Source organism: Salvelinus fontinalis, chromosome 19 (assembly GCF_029448725.1).
Source record: "Salvelinus fontinalis isolate EN_2023a chromosome 19, ASM2944872v1, whole genome shotgun sequence".
Classification (NCBI taxonomy): domain Eukaryota; kingdom Metazoa; phylum Chordata; class Actinopteri; order Salmoniformes; family Salmonidae; genus Salvelinus; species Salvelinus fontinalis.
Window position 1 is genome coordinate 25,882,762 of NC_074683.1, and position 20,874 is coordinate 25,903,635.

Here is a 20,874-nt window from a genome sequence, read left to right on the forward strand (position 1 = left end):
TGAACGTTATTATGAAGTGAAACCCAATAGATCTATATGATAATACCAGGTGATATGTCTTGATATGTCTTCTTTTTAGATCCACCAGGACCTCCTTCTAACCCAAGAATTACTGACACCACCAAGACAACAGCCACATTCAACTGGGGTAAACCCCACTATGATGGCGGCCTGGATGTAGCAGGATACATTGTTGAGCACAAAAAGGAAGGACATGACGATTGGGTCACAGACGTCTCAAGACTGAGAATTACAGAATATGTTGTGTCAGACCTGAAGGCAGGTGGGAACTACTATTTCAGAGTCAGAGCCATGAATACAGAGGGAGTAGGTGAACCAGCAGAGGTTGAAGAAATTGTTGAACTTGGGGACCGTGAGACACTTCCCGACTATGAGCTTGATGCTGAGTATAGAAAAACCCTTGTTGTCAGGGTCCGTGGATCCATTCGTATCTTCGTACCAATTAAAGGACGTCCAGTTCCTGAAGTAACCTGGTTGAAAGATGATGCCATTCTTGGCAAAGGTGGTCGTGAACACATTGATACTACAGAGTCGTATACTCTCCTGGTTATCCCTGACTGCACAAGATATGATGCCGGAAAATACATGCTGTCATTAGAAAACGTTGCTGGTAAGAGAGACGGATTCGTTAATGTCAGAGTACTGGATTCACCAGGACCACCTGTGAACTTGATACCACGTGAAATCACCAAAACAAGCATCACCATGCAGTGGGAAATCCCCATCATTGATGGTGGATCAAAGATCATTAACTATGTCATTGAGAAGCGAGAAGCCACAAGAAAAGCTTACACAGTAATCAGTACAACCTGGCAGAAATGTTCCTTCAAGTATGACAACTTGGATGAAGGCTCTGAATATTACTTCCGGGTATCCGCTGAAAATGAACTGGGTGTCGGCGAGCCAGCAGAGACACCTGAGACAATCAGAGCATCCCAAGCACCCACTGCCCCTGAAAATCTGTATGTCACTGACGTATCAGTGGACACCGCAAGCCTTGCATGGACGAAGCCAAAACATGATGGCGGCAGTAGGATTACTGGATACGTTATTGAAGCACAGAAGAAGGACACAGAGACATGGACCCATATAACAACTGTAAAAGCTCTTGACTACACAGCCACAGATCTCATTGAAAATATGGAGTATGTGTTCCGCATCATGGCAGTGAACAGCTCTGGCAGAAGTGATCCACGTGAAAGCAGACCTGCTATCATTAGAGAACAAACAGCAGCACCTGCGTTTGACCTGCGTGCAGTCTACCAGTCCTTGGTCATTGCTAAAGCTGGTGATAACGTGAAGGTTGAAATTCCGGTTCTGGGTCGCCCCAGGCCTTCAGTTTCATGGAAGAGAGGAGAGGACACACTTAAACAGACACAGAGAATCAACACTGATACTACTGCAACTTCAACTACTCTCCACATCAATGAGATCAAAAGGACCGATGGTGGTACATTTTCGATGACCGGCAAGAATATACTTGGAACAACGACAGAGACAATTACTGTTGAAGTCCACGATATTCCAGGACCTCCTACTGGACCAATTAAGCTTGAAGAAGTTTCATGTGACTACATTCTCATGTCATGGGAAGGTCCGGAGAATGATGGTGGCGTACCCATTAACAATTACATTGTTGAAGCTAGAGAAACCACAGGCACATCATGGGTTGAATTAGCAGCAACAGTTATCCGTACGACATTCAAAGCTGCCCGTCTCACAACAGGAATCACATATCAGTTCCGTGTTAAAGCCCAGAACAGGTATGGCATTGGACCCTGTATAGTCTCAGAACAAGTGGTTGCTGCTTATCCATTCGATGTGCCAGGACAACCAGGCCTTCCTGAAATCGTCCACTTCAACAAGGATTCCATGACTATTAGCTGGGATGAACCAGCGTCCGATGGTGGAAGCCCAATTTTGGGATATCACATTGAAAGGAAAGAGAAGAACAGTATCCTATGGCAGAAGATCAGCAAAGCACTTGTAGCAGGGAACATGTTCAAATCAACAGGCTTGGTGGATGGAATCGCCTATGAGTACCGCGTTATTGCTGAAAACATGGCTGGTTTGAGCAGGGCAAGCAAGCATTCTGAGACTACCTTTGCTCTGGATCCAGTGGACCCACCTGGCCAACCAGTGGCATTGAATGTAACCAGACATGAGGTGACTCTTCAGTGGACAAAACCTGAAGGTGATGGAGGATTCTCAATAACTGGGTACCAAGTAGAAAAGAGAGAACTCCCAGACGGACGCTGGCTTAAGGCCAACTATAGCAACGTCCTTGAGACAACATTCACTATTAGCGGGCTCACAGAGGATGCTACTTATGAGTTCCATGTTTTGGCAAGAAACTCAGCTGGTGCTCTCAGTAAGCCATCTCTACCATCAGAGGAAATCACTTGCAGAGATGACATTGAAGTGCCCAAACTTGAAGTTGATACAATCTATAATAGTACTGTGGTTGTGAAAGCAGGAGATGTCTTCAAACTTGCTGCCAGCGTAACAGGCAGACCAATCCCAACACTGCTATGGACCAAAGACGGGAAGGAACTTGAAGATACGGCAAAGTTGGAAATCAAACTCTATGACTTTTCTACAACATTAGTCAACAAAGATTCTCTAAGAAGGTGCGGCGGCACATTCACTTTAACTGCCAGCAATCCTGGTGGTTTTGCAAAGCATACCTTCAATGTTAAGGTTCTTGATAGACCTGGACCTCCAGATGGTCCACTTGCTGTAACAGATGTCACTGCTGAGAAATGTATATTGTCATGGTTGCCACCATCACATGATGGTGGTGCAAAGATTCTACACTACATAATTGAGAAACGTGAAACAAGTAGACTTGCTTGGACAAATGTAGCGTCAGACTTACAAGTGAACCGGTTTAAGGTTACCAAGTTGTTGAAGGGTAATGAATATATCTTCAGAGTTATGGCTGTCAACATGTATGGAACTGGAGAGCCCCTTGAGTCCAATCCAATGGTTTCTACAAATCCATATGTGCCAGCTGATGCTCCATCAACACCTGAGGTGACGACCATCACAAAGAACACCATGGTTGTTTGCTGGGAACGCCCTGATCACGACGGTGGAAGCAGCATTTTCAACTATGTTGTTGAAAGGAGAGACAAAACCGGTCTTCGCTGGGTTAAATGCAACAAGAGGACTGTTACTGACCTGAGGTACAAAGTATCGGGGCTCACACCAGGGCATGAATACGAATTCAGAATCATTGCAGAAAACAATGCTGGTTTAGGTACACCAAGTCCTTCAAGTGAATTCTACAAGGCAGTAGACACAATCTTCCAACCTGGACCACCTGGAAATCAAAGAGTCTTGGACACAACCAAGTCATCCATTACAGTTGCATGGAACAAACCTGTATACGATGGTGGTTCTGATATCATTGGCTACATTGTGGAGACCTGTCTACCTGAGGAAGATGAATGGACAATTCAAACCCCTAAGAAGGGATTAGTTGGTACGTCATTTACCATCACTAACCTGGTAGAAAACCAAGATTATAAAATCAACATTTGTGCAGTTAACTGTGAAGGGGTTGGAGAGCCAGCACAAGTGCCTGGTACACCAATTGCAGAGGATAGGCTGCTTCCTCCTGAAATTGACCTTGGTGCAGAGCTTCGTAAGGTTGTCTGCGTTAGAGCTTGCGGCACATTGAGACTCTTTGTACCTATTAAAGGAAGACCAGCTCCTGAGGCCAAGTGGTCCAGAGAAAATGGAGAGCCTGTTACGAGAGCAACTATTGACACCACATCATCATTTACTGCTCTTATGGTGGAATATGTTGACAGATTTGACAGTGGAAAGTACATGTTGACAGTGGAAAACGCCTCAGGAAGCAAAACAGCATATGTGAATGTCAGAGTGCTGGACACACCTGGAGCACCACAAAGCCTCATAATCAGGGAGGTCACCAGAGACTCAGTATCACTCATGTGGGACGCACCCCTTATTGACGGTGGCTCCAGAATTAGAAACTACGTTGTGGAGAAACGTGAATCAACAAGAAAAGCTTACTCCACAGTTTGTGCTCAATGCGTTAAATCCAGCTGGAAAATTGGTGGCCTGGAGGAAGGAAACACATATTTCTTCAGAATTCTGGCTGAGAATGAATTTGGCATTGGCCTTCCAATAGAGACTCCTGAGGCAGTCAGAGTATCCGAGAAGCCACTTCCACCAGGCAAAGTAACTCTTGTTGATGTTACAGGCACCAGTGTCTCTCTGTCTTGGGAAAAACCAGATCATGATGGAGGAAGCAGAATCTCAGGATATATTGTTGAAATGCAGGGCAAAGACAGTGAAACTTGGACCCAGTGTGCAGTTGCAAAAATCACACAGGCTGTTGTTCTTGGACTGACACAGGGTGAAGAATATATGTTCCGTGTGTCAGCACATAATGAAAAAGGAACCAGTGATCCTCGTCTACTTAGTGTATCTGTGGTAGCCAAAGATCTTGTCATTGCGCCAGTATTCAAGCTGCTGTTTACCACATTCAGTGTATTGGCAGGAGACGATCTCAAGATAGATTTGCGATATGCTGCTCGTCCCAAAGCAGTTGCTACCTGGCTCAAGGATGGTGTCGCACTCAAAGAAACAACCAGAGTCAATGCTGATGCCACTGATACACATTTGTATCTTGTGGTCAAGGAAGCCAGTAGGGAAGATGTGGGCAAGTACACCATCAAACTTGTAAACACAGCTGGTGAAGCAACAGTGGACATTGGGGTTGTTGTTCTTGATAAGCCTGGTCCTCCGACTGGCCCAATCACTCTTGATGAAGTCACTTCTGACAGTGTGGTACTGTCCTGGAACCCACCTACATATGTGGGTGGTTGTGCCATTAACAACTATGTAGTAGAAAAGAGGGAAACTACCTCCACAAATTGGCAGATTGTGTCTGCAACAGTTGCAAGAACCACCATTAAAGCAGCTCGGTTGAAGACTGGCTCTGAATATCAGTTCAGGATTGCTGCTGAGAACAGATATGGAAAGAGTCCAGTACTTATATCAGAAAATATTGTTGCTCAATATCCATTCAATCTCCCAAGCGCTCCAGGGACCCCAGTTATACAATCATCTACAAAGGACAGCATGGTTATTGTATGGGAGAAGCCTGGTAGTGATGGTGGGAGCAAGATTTTGGGATATCACCTTGAGAGTAAGGAGAGAAACAGCCTCCTCTGGGTGAAACAAAACAAACAGCTGATCCCAGACTCAAGGTTCAAGCTTGGTGGTCTTGATGAAGGTATCGAATATGAGTACAGAGTTTATGCTGAAAATATTGTTGGGGTTGGCAAAGCTAGCAAATTGTCAGAAATTCGTGTAGCAAGAGATCCCTGTGACAGTCCAGGCAAGCCTGAAGCTGTCATTGTCACAAGAGGAGCTGTCACTCTCCGATGGACTAAGCCAGAGTTAGATGGAGGCAGCAAAATCACTGGCTACGTTGTGGAGAAGAAAGAGCTGCCTGAAGGGCGCTGGATGAAGTCAAGTTTTGCCAATGTCATTGAGACCCAATTTCTTGTGACTGGCTTAGTTGAAAACCAGTGCTATGAGTTCCGTGTCATTGCAAGAAATGCAGCAGGTGTTTTTAGTCTTCCATCAGAGAGCACTGGGTCTATTACAGCAAAGGATGAAGTTGATCCTCCCAAAATAGAGATTGACTCAAAGTACTCTTCAACAGTTGTTCTGATGGCTGGTGAATCGTTCAACCTTTGTGCAGATATTTTTGGCAAACCTGTGCCCTCAGTCCATTGGATGAAGAACAACATAGAATTAAAAGATGCTGCACGCCTTGAGATAAAGAACACCGCTTTTAAAGCATCTTTGAGTGTTAAGGAGGCAATCCGTGTTGATGGAGGCCAATATATCCTACTTTTGAAAAATGTAGGTGGAGAGAAGGCAGTGAACATCAATGTCAAAGTGTTAGACAGACCTGGTCCACCAGGAGGCCCAATTTCTATCTATGGAGTCACAAGTGAAAAGGCTTGTATTGCCTGGAGACCACCAGCACAAGACGGAGGTAGTGATGTTTCTCATTACATTGTTGAGAAGAGAGAGACTAGCAGATTGGTTTGGACTCTGGTTGAACCTAAAGTGCAGACTCTAAATCTGAAGATCATAAAACTTGTTCCTGGAAATGAATATGTCTTCCGAGTGATTCCTGTCAACAAATACGGAATTGGCGAGCCTCTTGAATCCGAGCCAATGATTTCCAGAAATCAATTTGTGACACCTGATCCACCAACGGATGTGGAAGTCTCTACCATCACAAAAGATTCAATGGTGGTAACCTGGGAAAGACCTGAAAACGATGGTGGCAATGCCATTTCTGGATTTGTCATTGAGAAGCGTGATAAAGAAGGTGTGCGCTGGACCAGATGCAATAAGCGTACAGTGAGTGAGCTGCGCTTCAGAGTAGCCGGTCTTCTTGAGAACCGCAGTTATGAGTTCCGAGTTTCATCTGAGAATGCTGCTGGAGTTGGTAAACCAAGTGAACCCACTATTTACTATAAAGCATTGGACGCTATCTTCACATCAGGTCCACCAAATAATCCCAAAGTGACTGACACAACAAGAACATCTGTGTCCTTGTCATGGGGAAAACCTATCTATGATGGAGGCTGTGAGATTCAAGGATACTTAGTGGAGGCCTGTGAAGGAGCATCTGATGAATGGACAATGTGCACTCCACCTGCTGGAATCATAAACACTAAATTGACAGTTACAAAACTACTAGAGAAGCACGAGTATAAATTCAGAGTCTGTGCCATAAACAAGGTTGGTGTTGGTGAGCATGCAGATGTCCCTGGATCAGTTCTTCTAGAGGAGAAATTGGAAGCACCAGATCTTGAGCTTGACGCTGACATGAGGAAGATGATTAATGTCAGAGCTGGAAGCGCTCTTAGGTTGTTTGTTCCTGTTAGGGGACGGCCAGCTCCTGAACTGAAATGGGGAAAAGCTGATGGAGAACTCAAGGAGACAGCACAGATTGACAATACAAGCAGTTACGCCTCACTTCTGATTGAAAACGTTGACAGATTTGACACTGGCAAGTACACTGTTACTGCAGAGAATTCCAGTGGAGTTAAATCTGTCTTCATCAGTGTCAGAGTGCTTGATTCACCTAGTATGCCTGCAAATTTCGCTATTAAGGAGATAACAAAGAACTCAGTCACCCTTACTTGGGAGCCACCTATTTTGGATGGTGGGTCTAAAATTAAGCAATATCATGTTGAAAAACGAGAAAGCACTAGGAAAGTGTATTCCCCTGTCACATCCTGTCACAAGATGTCGTGGAAGATTGAACCACTTGTGGAGGGAAGTATCTATTTCTTCAGAGTTCTTGCTGAAAACGAGTGGGGCATTGGCTTACCTGCAGAGACACCAGAACCCTTAAAGATTTCAGAGGTACCTCAACCTCCCGGGAAAGTAACAGTTCTGGACGTGACACGTAACAGTGTCTCACTTAAGTGGGAGAAACCAGATCATGATGGAGGCAGCAGAATAAGCCATTATGAGATTGAAATGCAATCCAGGGATAGTGACAAATGGACATTATGTGCTCAATGTAAATACCTTGAAACTACTGTTTGTAGCTTAGCCCAAGGAGAGGAGTACCAATTCAGAGTAATTGCGGTCAATAGCAAAGGAAAGAGTGACTCTAGACTTCTGGCCAATCCAGTAGTAGTAAAGGACCTTGTCATTGAACCTGACATAAGACCTAAATTGACACAGTACAGTGTACAGGTCGGCTATGATCTGAAGATTGAAGTTCCAATTGCTGGACATCCTAAACCAGTCATTACATGGACAAAGGATGGTGCTGCCCTGAAACAAACCACAAGAGTTAATGTTGTCGACAGTGCACGCAATACACATCTAACCATCAAGGAAGCAACAAAAGACGATGGTGGATTGTATAGTATTAATATTACCAATATGCATGGCTCCAAAGATGCCACCATTGAAGTAATCACACTGGATAAACCTGGCCCACCAACAGGCCCAATCAAGATGGATGACATCAGTGCTGAAAGTATCACACTTACCTGGGAACCACCCTCATACACTGGTGGCTGCCCAATTTCAAATTACATTGTCCAGAAAAGAGATACAACCACAACCAACTGGGTAGTAGTCTCTGCCACTGTGGCGAGAAATACCCTGAAAGTGGCAAATCTAAAAACAGGTGCAGAATACCAATTTAGGATCTGTGCTGAAAACAGATATGGCAAAAGTTATGCTATTGATTCGGAACCTGTCCTTGCCCAGTATCCCTTCAAGGAGCCAGGACCACCAGGAACACCGTACGTATCTTCATACACTAAGGATTACATGGTTGTGGAATGGCACAAACCAATTTCAGATGGAGGCAGTGCTATTTTTGGCTATCACATTGAGAGAAAGGAAAAGAACAGTATCCTTTGGACAAAGATCAATAAATCCCTCATCCAAGACTGTAGATTTAAATCTACTCCTTTGGAGGAAGGTATTGAATATGAATTTAAAGTGTCTGCTGAGAATATTGTTGGCATTGGCGCATGCAGCAAACTCTCTGAGGGATATGTGGCACGTGACCCATGTGATCCTCCTGGCACCCCAGAGGCTATCATTGTAACCAGGCACTCCGTGAAACTGAAGTGGACAAGACCACAGGATGACGGTGGCAGTCTGATCACAGGCTATGTGGTGGAGAAACGCAATCTCCCAGAGGGAAGGTGGATGAAGGCAAGTTTCACAAATGTCATTGAAACCATATTCACAGTTCTTGGTCTAACTGAAGACTGCAAATATGACTTCAGAGTCATAGCTAGGAATGCCGCTGGGTCTATCAGCAAGCCCTCTAAGAGCACAGGATCCATCACAGCAAAGGATGAAGTTGATCCTCCAAAATGTGAAGTTGAGTCAGTGTACAGTCAGGTTGTTATCATCAATGCTGGGGAAACATTTACACTTGAGGCCGCTGTACAAGGAAAGCCAATTCCCACAGTTCAATGGTTCAAGAGTGAAGCATTAGTGGAGAATTCAGCAAGGGCTGAGATTATGAATTCAGATTTCCAAGCAAAGCTTGTTGTCAAAGATGCTATCAGAGTGGATGGAGGACAATATACTTTGCTTCTAACTAATGTTGCTGGAGCTAAAACTGTAACGTTCAATGTGAGAGTACTGGACAGACCTGGGCCCTCTCAGGGACCCCTCACTGTCAGCAATGTCACATGCGAGAAATGCTCACTGTCCTGGCTTCCTCCAAGAGCTGACGGTGGCAGCAGCATTTCCCACTACGTCATTCAGAAGAGAGAGACTAGCCGTCTTGCATGGACTGTGGTTGCTAGCGATTGTGGAGCTACAATGTTCAAAGTCACAAAGCTTCTGATGGGAAATGAGTACATTTTCCGTGTTATGGCTGTCAACAAATTTGGTACTGGTGAACCTCTTGAATCAGCCCCAGTTTTAATGAGAAATCAATTTGTTACTCCTGGACCACCTCAAGAATTGGAAATAGCCAATATCGCAAGGGATTCCATGACTGTGTGCTGGACTCGCCCAGAGGTTGATGGTGGAAGTGACATTGCTGGTTACATTGTTGAGAAAAGAGATAGAGCTGGAATCAGATGGACAAAATGCAACAAACGCAGAGTCACAGACCTTCGCTTCAGAGTGACAGGCCTGACAGAGGATCATGAATATGAATTCAGATTATCTGCTGAGAATGCTGCAGGAGTCGGCCAACCAACTGAACCAACTCCTTACACCAAAGCCTGTGATCCAACCTTTGAGCCTGGCCCTCCCACTAATGCACATGTGGTTGATACTTCCAAGAACTCCATTACACTCGCATGGAGCAGACCCATTTACGATGGTGGAGTCGATATCCAGGGATATGCTGTGGAGATCTGCAAAGCTGATGAGGATGAATGGACCCTATGCACTCCACCAACGGGAGTGAATGCAACTACCTTCAAAATCACCAAACTTACTGAGCATCAAGAATATAAGGTGCAAGTATGTGCCATCAATAAATTGGGTATTGGTGAACCTGCTGAAATTCTAGGAACCGTAAAACCGGTAGATGCAATGTTTGCCCCAGAGATAGAGCTGGATTCATGGCTAAGGAAAGGAGTCGTTGTGCGTGCTGGAGGATCCATGAGGATCAATATTCCATTCAAAGGACGTCCTACTCCAGAAATAAGCTGGTCCAAGGATGAGGGTGAATTGACTAACAAAGTTCAAATTGAGAAAGGCGCCAATTTTACTCAACTGTCAGTAGATATCTGTGACAGAAATGATGCTGGAAAGTACACTCTGACCCTGGAAAACAGCAGTGGTTCCAAGTCCGCATTTGTTTCTGTCAAAGTACTTGATACACCAGGAGCACCCGTAAACTTCACAGTGAAAGATATTAAGAAAAACTCTGTGAACCTTGTTTGGGAGCCCCCACTCATTGACGGAGGCGCGAGGGTCAAGCATTACTTTGTTGAGAAGCGTGAATCCACCAGGAAAGCTTATTCCAACATTTCAAACAAGTGTACAAGGAACAGTTTCCATGTGGGAGATCTCAATGAGGGGGTAATTTATTACTTCAGAGTTATGGCTGAGAATGAATATGGTGTAGGCCTGACAGCAGAAACAGCTGAGCCAGTGAAGACATCAGAAGTCCCTCTGCCTGTAGGAAAGGTCACGTTGACTGAGGTGACTAAGACAACCGCTTCGATGGCATGGGAAAAACCAGACCATGACGGTGGAAGTAGGATAATGGGATACTGCATAGAAATGCTGCCTGCAGGATTAGAAGAATGGATCCTATCCACAACCACAAAGACATGTGAGGGAACTGTAGAAGGCCTAACCGCAGGTCAAGAATACCAGTTCAGAGTTTCAGCCTTTAATGACAAAGGAAAGAGTGACACAAGGGTATTAGCTGTGCCTGTCATAGCTAAAGATGTGACTATTGAACCTAGTTTTGTAATGGCATTCAACACCTTTAGTGTCCAACATGGTGAAGATCTGAAGATGGAAATACCAGTGAGAGGACGCCCAGCACCAAAAGTGGTATGGACAAAAGATGGACAGGCAATTAAAGAAACAACCAGGTTGAATGTTTCAAGAACAGCATCATCAACAATCCTTGCTATAAAAGAGGCAACTAGAGTGGATTCTGGCAAGTACAAAATCACAGCTACCAACACTGTAGGAGAAAAAGTTGCAGAAATCGGAGTGATCATCCTCGATAAACCTGGCCCAGTCACAGGGCCTATAAAGATTGAGGAAGTGAGTTCCAATTATGTAAACCTTGCATGGGAATCACCTGCATACACAGGAGGATGTCAAATAAACAATTACATTGTGGAAAAGCGTGACACAACAACCGTAGCATGGCACTGTGTGTCTGCAACCGTTGCAAGAACAACTATCAAAGTTACCAAGCTGAAAACCGGTACTGAATACCAGTTTAGGGTGTTTGCAGAAAACAGATATGGAAAGAGTCCGTCATTGGACTCAGCAGCTGTTGTTGTGCAATATCCTTTCAGTGAACCTCTTGCACCTGGTACTCCATTTGTGTCATCAGTAACTAAGGACAACATGGTTGTTGAATGGAAAGTACCAACCAGTGATGGAGGCAGTCCAGTCCTTGGTTACCACCTCGAACGCAAAGAGAAGAACAGCATTCTCTGGACTAAGTTGAACAAACTGCTCATTCCTGACTGTCGATTCAAAACAAATGAACTTGAAGAGGGCATTGAGTATGAATTCAAGGTCTTTGCTGAGAACATTGCTGGCATGAGTTCACCGAGCAAGATTTCTGATGTTTGTGTTGCCAGAGACCCATGTGATCCACCTGGTACCCCTGAGGCTATTGATATTACCAGGAACCACGTTACACTGTCGTGGACAAGGCCTCATTATGATGGTGGTAGCCTGATCACAGGCTATGTTGTTGAAAGGAAGAAGCTGCCTGATGGCCGTTGGATGAAGGCTAGCTTCACAAACGTAATTGAGACTCAATTTACAATCTCAGGTCTGACTGAAGAGTGTGAGTATGAATTTAGAGTAATTGCAAAGAATGCTTCTGGTATTTTCAGTAATCCATCTGAAAGCACTGGAGCAATTACTGCTAAAGATGAAATTGAAGCACCAACAGCATCAATGGATCCCAAGTTCAAGGACTGTATTGTCATCCATGCTGGTGAAACATTTGTTATTGATGCTGATATTTTGGGAAAACCACTCCCTGAAATCACATGGTTGAAAGATGGAAAAGAAATCGACCAAACTACCCCAAGAATGGAGATCAAAACCACCATTCAACGCACTATTCTAACAGTCAAGGAATGTATCAGAGTAGATGGTGGACATTTTGTCCTGAGTCTTAGCAACGTTGGTGGAACAAAATCTATTCCCGTCAATGTGAAAGTTCTTGATAGACCTGGTCCACCCGAAGGTCCAATGAAGATAACTGGCGTGACTGCAGAGAAAGCCTATCTTCACTGGAGTCATCCATTGCATGATGGCGGTGCCAGCTGTTCTCATTATATCATTGAAAAGAGGGAAACCAGCAGACTGTCATGGACTGTAGTTGAACCCAGAATCCAAGCTATCAGCTACAAAGTGACTAAACTCTTGCCTGGCAATGAGTACATCTTCAGAGTTACGGCAGTGAATAAGTTTGGCATTGGTGAACCTCTTGAATCAGACCCAGTTATTGCACGTAATCCTTTCGTGGCACCCAGCGCTCCCTCAACACCTGAAGCAAGTGCTATTACAAGGGACTCAATGGTCCTTACATGGGAACGTCCAGAAGATAATGGTGGCTCAGACATTGATGGCTATGTCCTGGAGAAAAGAGATAAAGAGGGAATTAGATGGACCAAATGCAACAAGAAAAGACTTAATGACATCAGGTTCAGGTGCACCGGACTCACCGAGGGACATTCCTTTGAGTTCAGAGTATCTGCTGAAAATGCTGCTGGTGTGGGAGTACCAAGTGCACCAACAGAATACATAAAAGCCTGTGATGCCACATATTCACCTGGTCCTCCTAACAACCCTAAGGTGACAGACCACTCAAGCACAACTGTATCCCTCTCATGGGCAAGACCCATCTATGACGGTGGAGCAGCCATCAAAGGATATGTTGTTGAGATGAGAGAAGAAGGGGGTGATGAATGGATAACCTGTACACCATCAACTGGTGTCCAAGCAACACACTTCACAGTGAAAAAACTGAGGGAAAATGCAGAGTACTATTTCCGCATCTGTGCAATTAACATTGAAGGAGTTGGTGAGCATGCTGATGTTCCAGGGTCTGTTGTTGCATCTGAAAGAATTGAGGCCCCTGAGATTGAACTTGATTCAGACCTTAGGAAAATGGTCCAAGTACGAGCAAGTGCAACACTGCGTTTGTTTGTCACAATCAAAGGAAGACCTGAACCTGAAGTAAAGTGGTCCAAGATGGACGGCCCTCTTACTGAGCGTACCCAAATTGAGGTCACAAGCTCCTACACAATGCTTGTCATCGACAATGTCAACAGATTTGACACTGGCAAGTATGTGTTGACTCTTGAGAACCTTAGCGGTCAAAAATCGGCATTCATTAATGTCAGAGTGTTGGACTCACCAAGTGCCCCTGAGAACTTTGAAGTCAAGGACATTAAGAGAGATTCTGTATCACTATCCTGGGAGCCTCCTATGATTGATGGTGGAGCTAAGGTCACACATTACATTGTGGAAAAGAGAGATACTACAAGACTGGCATTTACAAGTGTTTCAAATAACTGTGTAAGAAATTCCATGAAGATTGATGACCTTACAGAGGGTGGAATTTACTATTTCCGCGTCAAAGCTGTCAATGAGCTTGGTGTGGGTTTGCCAGCAGAAACAACAGAACCAATCAAGGTATCCCAATCCCCCTTGCCTCCAGGCAAAGTTACAGTTGTAGATGTTACTCGCGACAGTGTGAGTCTCGCATGGGAAAAGCCTGATCATGATGGTGGTAGTAAAATCACAAGCTACACAGTAGAAATGCAAACCAAGTGTGATGAGAAATGGACTGTATGCACTGAGATCAAAGCATTGGAAGCAACTATTGGTGGACTCACAACTGGAGAGGAATATGCATTTAGGATTACTGCTGTCAATGACAAAGGCAAGAGTGAACCTAAGCCACTGGCAGATCCTGTCGTAGTAAAGGACATTACAATCGAACCTATCATCGATCTGATGTTCAACACATACAGTGTCAAGGCAGGAGACGATCTAAAGATTGATGTTCCATTCAGAGGCAGACCTGAACCTGAGGTTGCATGGAAAAAAGATGGAGCTGTATTGAAGCAGACAACCAGGGTGAATGTTCTAGCAGCTAAGAATTCATCGAAAATTACAATCAAAGATGCAACCAGGGAGGACTTCGGGAAGTATGAGATCACTTTAACCAATGCAGTTGGCAAGAAATCAGCCACCATAGCTGTTATCATTTTGGATAAACCTGGCACACCAACTGCAATCAAAGTAGATGAAGTAAGTGCTGACAATATTTCACTGTCTTGGGACGCCCCACTCTATGATGGAGGATGTCAAATCAACAACTATGTTGTGGAGAAGAGAGATACCACCACTACAACATGGCAGATTGTTTCAGCCACAGTTGCCAGAACATCAATTAAAGTTACCCGCTTGACACAAGGCACTGAATATCAGTTCCGTATTGCAGCTGAAAACCGCTATGGCAAGAGCCATGCCGTGGACTCCGCGCCAATTGTTGCACAGTACCCCTTTGAGACACCTGGCCTTCCCACTTCCCTCCATGTTGCCCGTGCTACAAAGTCTGGCATATTGGTTGCATGGGGTAAACCAGCCAGTGACGGTGGAAGTCCAGTCATCGGTTATCACCTGGAAATGAAAGACCATAGCAGTATTCTCTGGACAAAGATCAACAGAGGTCTCATTGCTGAAACAGAATTCAAAGTGGTTGGCATTGAGGAAGGCTTGCTGTATGAGTTCCGTGTTTATGCTCAGAATGTTGCTGGAATTGGACCTTGCACCAAAGCATCTGAGCCTGTAGCTGCAAGAGATCCTTGTGATCCACCTGTTAACCTTGAGGTCATTGACATCACAAGAACTTCAGTTTCCATTACTTGGCAGGCGCCAAAGCATGACGGTGGAGCCAAGCTGACTGGCTACATTGTTGAACGCAGGGAGCTTCCAGATGGGCGTTGGCTGAAATGCAATTTTGCCAATCTCCAGGACACATACTTTGACATTACAGGCCTTACGGAGGATGTACAATATGACTTCCATGTTATTGCAAAGAATGCAGCTGGATTACTCAGTGAGCCATCACTGGGCACAGGTGCCATCACAGTCAAGGATGAGGTGGATTCACCTCGCATTGAGTTGGAAGACAGGTTTAGGAAATTAGTAGTTGTCAAAGCTGGAGATATTTTGAGAATTGATGCAGATATTTCTGGACGCCCACGTCCAGTCATTGCATGGACAAAGGATGGTAAAGAAATTGATGCCAAGGCAAGAGTGGAGATTACTTCAACACACAGCACCACCACATTGATAGTCAGAGACACTATCAGAAGAGACACTGGACAGTACATTGTAACTCTACAGAACGTTGCTGGTACAAGGTCCTTGGCTGTAAACTGTAAGGTCCTTGACCGTCCTGGACCATCCTCTGGACCATTGGCAGTCACTGGTCTGACAGCCGAGAAGTGCACTTTGACCTGGGGACCACCTCAAGAAAATGGTGGTGCAGAAATCATGCACTACATCGTTGAGAAACGTGAAACCAGCCGTCTCGCCTGGACTTTAGTATATGGAGATATGAAGGCTTCAACATGTAAAGTCACCAAACTGCTTAAAGGAAATGAATACATCTTCAGAGTAAGGGGAGTGAACAAATATGGAGACGGTGAAGCCCTAGAGAGTGAGCCCACCAGAGCCAAGAATGCATACACTGTCCCTGCAGCACCAACATATGTTGAAATCACCAGTATCACAAGTGATGCAATGACAATCTGCTGGGAAAGACCTGAATCCGATGGAGGAAGCAGCATTTATGGCTATGTTATTGAGAAACGAGAGAAAATTGGATTGCGCTGGGTACGCGTGAACAAAAAGCCTGTGTATGACCTCAGAGTCAAGGCATCCAATCTCCGTGAGGGTGCTGAATATGAGTACAGAGTCTATGCAGAAAATGCTGCAGGCTTGAGTCTCCCAAGTATTCCTACCGAACTAACAAAGGCGGAGGATCCCCAATTCCTGCCATCTCCACCACCTAAACCGAAAGTTATTGACTCAACTAAGACTACTGTTACTCTTTCATGGAATAAGCCATTGTTCGATGGTGGTGCTCCTGTGACAGGATACTGTGTTGAATACAGGAGAACAGACGAATATGATGATGACTGGTGTGTCGGTGTTTCAAACACAAAAAACACTGAATTCACCGTCGTTGGATTAACTTCTGGAGCAGAATATCTATTCGTTGTCAAATCTATCAACAAGATTGGTCTCAGTGAGCCAAGCCCCCCTACGGATCCACAGGTGGCTAAAGAGAGAGAAGAGGAACCAGTATTTGATATCAGCAATGAGATGCGAAAGACACTCATTGTAAAGGATGGCAGTTCATTCACCCTAACTGTGCCATTCAGGGGCAAGCCTGTCCCTAATGTTATGTGGACCAAGGCTGCTGTTGATCTGAGAGTGAGGGCCAGTATTGATACCACTGACACATTCACGTCTATTACAGTGGAACAAGCAACAAGAGATGACTCTGGAAAATATATTGTGACTCTCCAAAATATAGCTGGAAAAGTCGCATGCACATTAAATGTCAGGGTTCTTGACTCTCCTGGGCCACCATCTCATGTTGGGGTCAAGGATGTCACGAAGAGCTCTGCAACAGTTACATGGGATACTCCAGATAATGAAGGTGGCGCTGCTGTAAAGAACTACCTTGTTGATATTCGTGAGGCAAGCAAAAAGGGATGGACCAGACTCACAGATACCTGCCCTCGTCTGACCTACAAAGTGACAGACCTGGTGGAGGGAGGAGTGTACTACTTCAGAGTCTCTGGTGAAAATGAATATGGAGTTGGCTTATCAGCTGAGACCAAAGATGGAGCAAAGATTACAGGTATACTAAAATTGAAAATCTAAAACAAAAGGTTAATTTAACATGTTTTTTTATCATATGGTGTTATTAAAATCTCCATGTTTGTTGATTTCAGAAAAACCCAGTCCACCAGCATCACTTGGAGTCAGCGATATAACCAAGGAAAGTGTTTCACTTGCATGGGGCAAGCCTGAGCAAGACGGAGGTAGCAGAATCACCAGTTACCAAATCGATGCTCTTGAGAAGGGTCAGGATAAATGGGTGAAAGTTGGTGTCACCAAGTTCACCCACTTGGTGGTCTATGGCCTGACGCAAAATGCTGAATACTTCTTCAGAGTTCGTGCTGAAAACCATGCTGGATTCAGTGACGCTAAAGACATGATTCTGCCTGTAACAGTTAAAGACCAGCATGGTAAGTTTTTCCCCAGTCCTACATTTATATATTATATTTGGGGCGGCATGTAGCCTAGTGGTTAGAGCATGGGCCAGTAACTGAAAGGTTGCCAGATCGAATCCCCAAGCTGACAAGGTAAACATCTGCTGTTCTGCCCCTGAACAAGGCAGTTAACCCACTGTTCCTAGGCCGTCATTGTAAAGAAGAATTTGTTCTTCACTGACTTGCCTAGTTAAATAAAAAATCACAAATGAATAAGGGTAGAGAATTGCTGAGCATAATCCAAGGTAGTACTATATTATGTGTGTAAAGCTGGTTAAAAAAACTAACATTTTCTTACAGTATTGCATTTTGATTTGATATCTAATAATTATTCCTTTGTCTTAATAATTCTCCATATTCTTTCAACAGACCCTCCTGAGATCAACATGAAGAAGTTCCCTCACAATACAGTCTACGTCAGAGCAGGATCAAACCTGAAATGTGAGATCCCACTTACTGGTAGACCTATGCCAAAGGTTTCTCTTTCGAAGGACGATGTTGCACTGAAGTCAACTACAAGATTCAACTCTGAAGTAACCCCTGAATACCTCATCATTACTCTCCGTGAGAGCATTGCTATTGATTCAGGAAGGTATGACATCTGTGCCTCCAACACAAGTGGAACCACCAAGTCTTTCGTTAACATTGTGGTGCTGGATAGACCAAGCGCCCCAGTTGGTCCTGTGGAAATGACTGACGTGACAGAGGACAGTGTGAGTCTGAAGTGGTCTCCTCCTCGTTATGACGGTGGAAGCGTCATTTCAAATTACATAATCCTCAAACGTGAAACAACCAACGCCAACTGGACTGAGGTCTCCTCGGCTGTCGCAAGATGCACCATGAAAATCATGAAGCTTACAACAGGACTAGAGTACCAGTTCAGAATCAGGGCTGAGAATCGCTACGGCATCAGTGAGCACATCGACTCTCCAACCGTCAGAGTGGATCTGCCCTACAGTGAGATTTATACTACTCTATTATTGAATATTTTGTTTGTACTTCATATATAGATGTGCATATGTAAAAGAAAAAGAAAATATATATACTAAATGTTATTTTCTTTCATTTTAGCTGTCCCTGTAGCTCCTTCAGCTCCTACGGTTACATCTGTAACCAGAGAGAGCATCACTGTAGCCTGGAAGGAGCCAGCCTCCAACGGAGGAAGCCATGTTTTTGGATACCACCTCGAGATAAAGGATAGAAACAGCATCTGTTGGCAGAAGGTTAACAAGACTGTTATCCGTGCCACACACTACAAGGTGCCAAACATTGCTGCCGGCCTCATCTATGAGTTCAGGATCGTTGCAGAAAATGCAGCTGGATGCAGTCCACTCAGCAAGATCTCAGACGCAGTACTTGCAATTGATGCTTGCGGTAAGTCGACTTGGTTACTCTCGTTTTGTGATTGAATACCTTTGTGTGACCTCTAAACTTTACAAATCATCTACTGTATCTGAACCTCCACATCTATTTTTTGCAGAGGCTCCAACCAATGTCAGGATCACTGACATCACGAAGACTTCCATCAGCATCGCATGGCAGAAGCCCAATTATGATGGCGGTAGCAAGATCACAGGATACCTGATTGAGAAGAAAGAGGGCGAGAAAGACAGATGGACGAAGGCCAACTTGACCAACGTTTCCGAAACACATTATACTGTGACAGGACTTACTCAGGATGAGACCTATGAATTCAGAGTCATGGCAAAGAATGCAGTTGGATCAGTTAGCAATCCATCCATCATTGCAGGCCCTGCAACTTGCGTGGATACATATGGTGGGTTAGGTTCCAAATATGATAAAAGTAGGAATTTAACAATTAATTTAACTATTAATTAATGTAATGTCTCTTATGTGTTATCTCATAGGTGCCCCTGAGATTGAAATTCCTGATGAATATCGCGAGGTTGTGAAACACAAAGCTGGAACCACTGTCGAGCTTAGATTTGGAATCATTGCCAAACCAGCTCCTACAATTGAGTGGTACAAGGACGGAAAGGAACTTGACCCCAGGGCCCAGGCTCAGCTGGTACAGAACAACGCTGCTGATAGTTCCACTCTTATCATCAGAGATACCACACGTCTCAACTCCGGAACATATGAGATGAGACTGAAGAACTCTTTGGGCTCAGCATATGCCTACGTCAGAGTACAAATTCTTGGTGTGTATTGCTCCTTATCCTTTTTATTTTGGTACCTATATTTAATAATACTACATTGAATTTATAATGTGCAGTGAATGCATTAAAATAAATAAAAACAGCACACATCTAGACAGGGAAACTTACACTTTATTATTAAAGGAGCCAAGAGTCTGTTGGCTTCAGGTGGTCTGTGAGTGCATTCCAGAGGTGGTATTGAAAACCATATGGAAAACCATATGGAATATGAAATAACCAAAACAAGTAATGCGCGATTGAGCAAAGTGAGAAAATAAATGTCTAATGTTCTGTCATTATTAGATAAACCTGGACCACCACCTGGCGAGATTCAGCTCAAGAAGGTCACTGCTAACAGTATCACCATCATGTGGGGTCCTCCTGAGGATGAGGGTGGTGCAATGGTTACCCACTACATTGTGGAGAAACGGGAGGCCAGCAGAATTCAATGGTCCATTATCTCTGAGAATTGGGCAGAATGTATCGTGAATGTCCCAAGACTGATCAAAGGCAATGAGTACATCTTCCGTGTCCGGGGTGTTAACAAATATGGAGTTGGAGACCCACTGGAATCTGAACCCGTAGAGGCAAAAAATGCATTTGGTAAGGATAAAACAAACAACATCTGTCCAGCTACCTGAACATATTGTATTATGGTCCCAACATGCTTATATTCTTTTGCAGTTCCTCCAAGTCAACCTTCCAAGCCTCAAGTAACCATGATCACACACTCTTCAATGACGGTGGTATGGGAAAGACCTGGAATTGATGGCGGAAGTGACATAGATGGATATTACCTGGAAAAACGAGAGAAGACAAGCTTGCGTTGGTTCAAGGTTATCAAAGACACCATTCGTGATACAAGACAGAAAGTCAGCAACCTGCTCACTGGAAAGGACTATCAGTATCGTGTATGTGCCGTTAACAAGGCTGGAACTGGTCCGTACTCCAAAGAGTCTGACCTCTTCAAAGCTGCTGACGCAGTTGGTAAGTGATTCTCCTCATTGCAATACTTACATATGCATTTTTGTTATTGCTCTTATCCTGAGCAACTTAAAGTCAGAACATAGAAAGTTTCATGTTTCCTCTACTACTTGTTCATTTCATTT

At 44.3% G+C, this 20,874-nt stretch overlaps 1 protein-coding gene across 1 annotated transcript in view; it reads left to right on the forward strand.

Moving 5' to 3' along the window:
- The window catches only part of LOC129816555 (titin-like), a 176,349-nt gene that overhangs the window by 132,236 nt on the left and 23,239 nt on the right, over positions 1-20,874 (forward strand). The window contains 8 exon segments of the mRNA XM_055871143.1: positions 80-17,191; positions 17,286-17,582; positions 17,976-18,563; positions 18,678-18,980; positions 19,087-19,383; positions 19,475-19,768; positions 20,069-20,368; positions 20,450-20,752. Of these exon segments, the coding sequence (XP_055727118.1) occupies positions 80-17,191; positions 17,286-17,582; positions 17,976-18,563; positions 18,678-18,980; positions 19,087-19,383; positions 19,475-19,768; positions 20,069-20,368; positions 20,450-20,752 (19,494 nt within the window).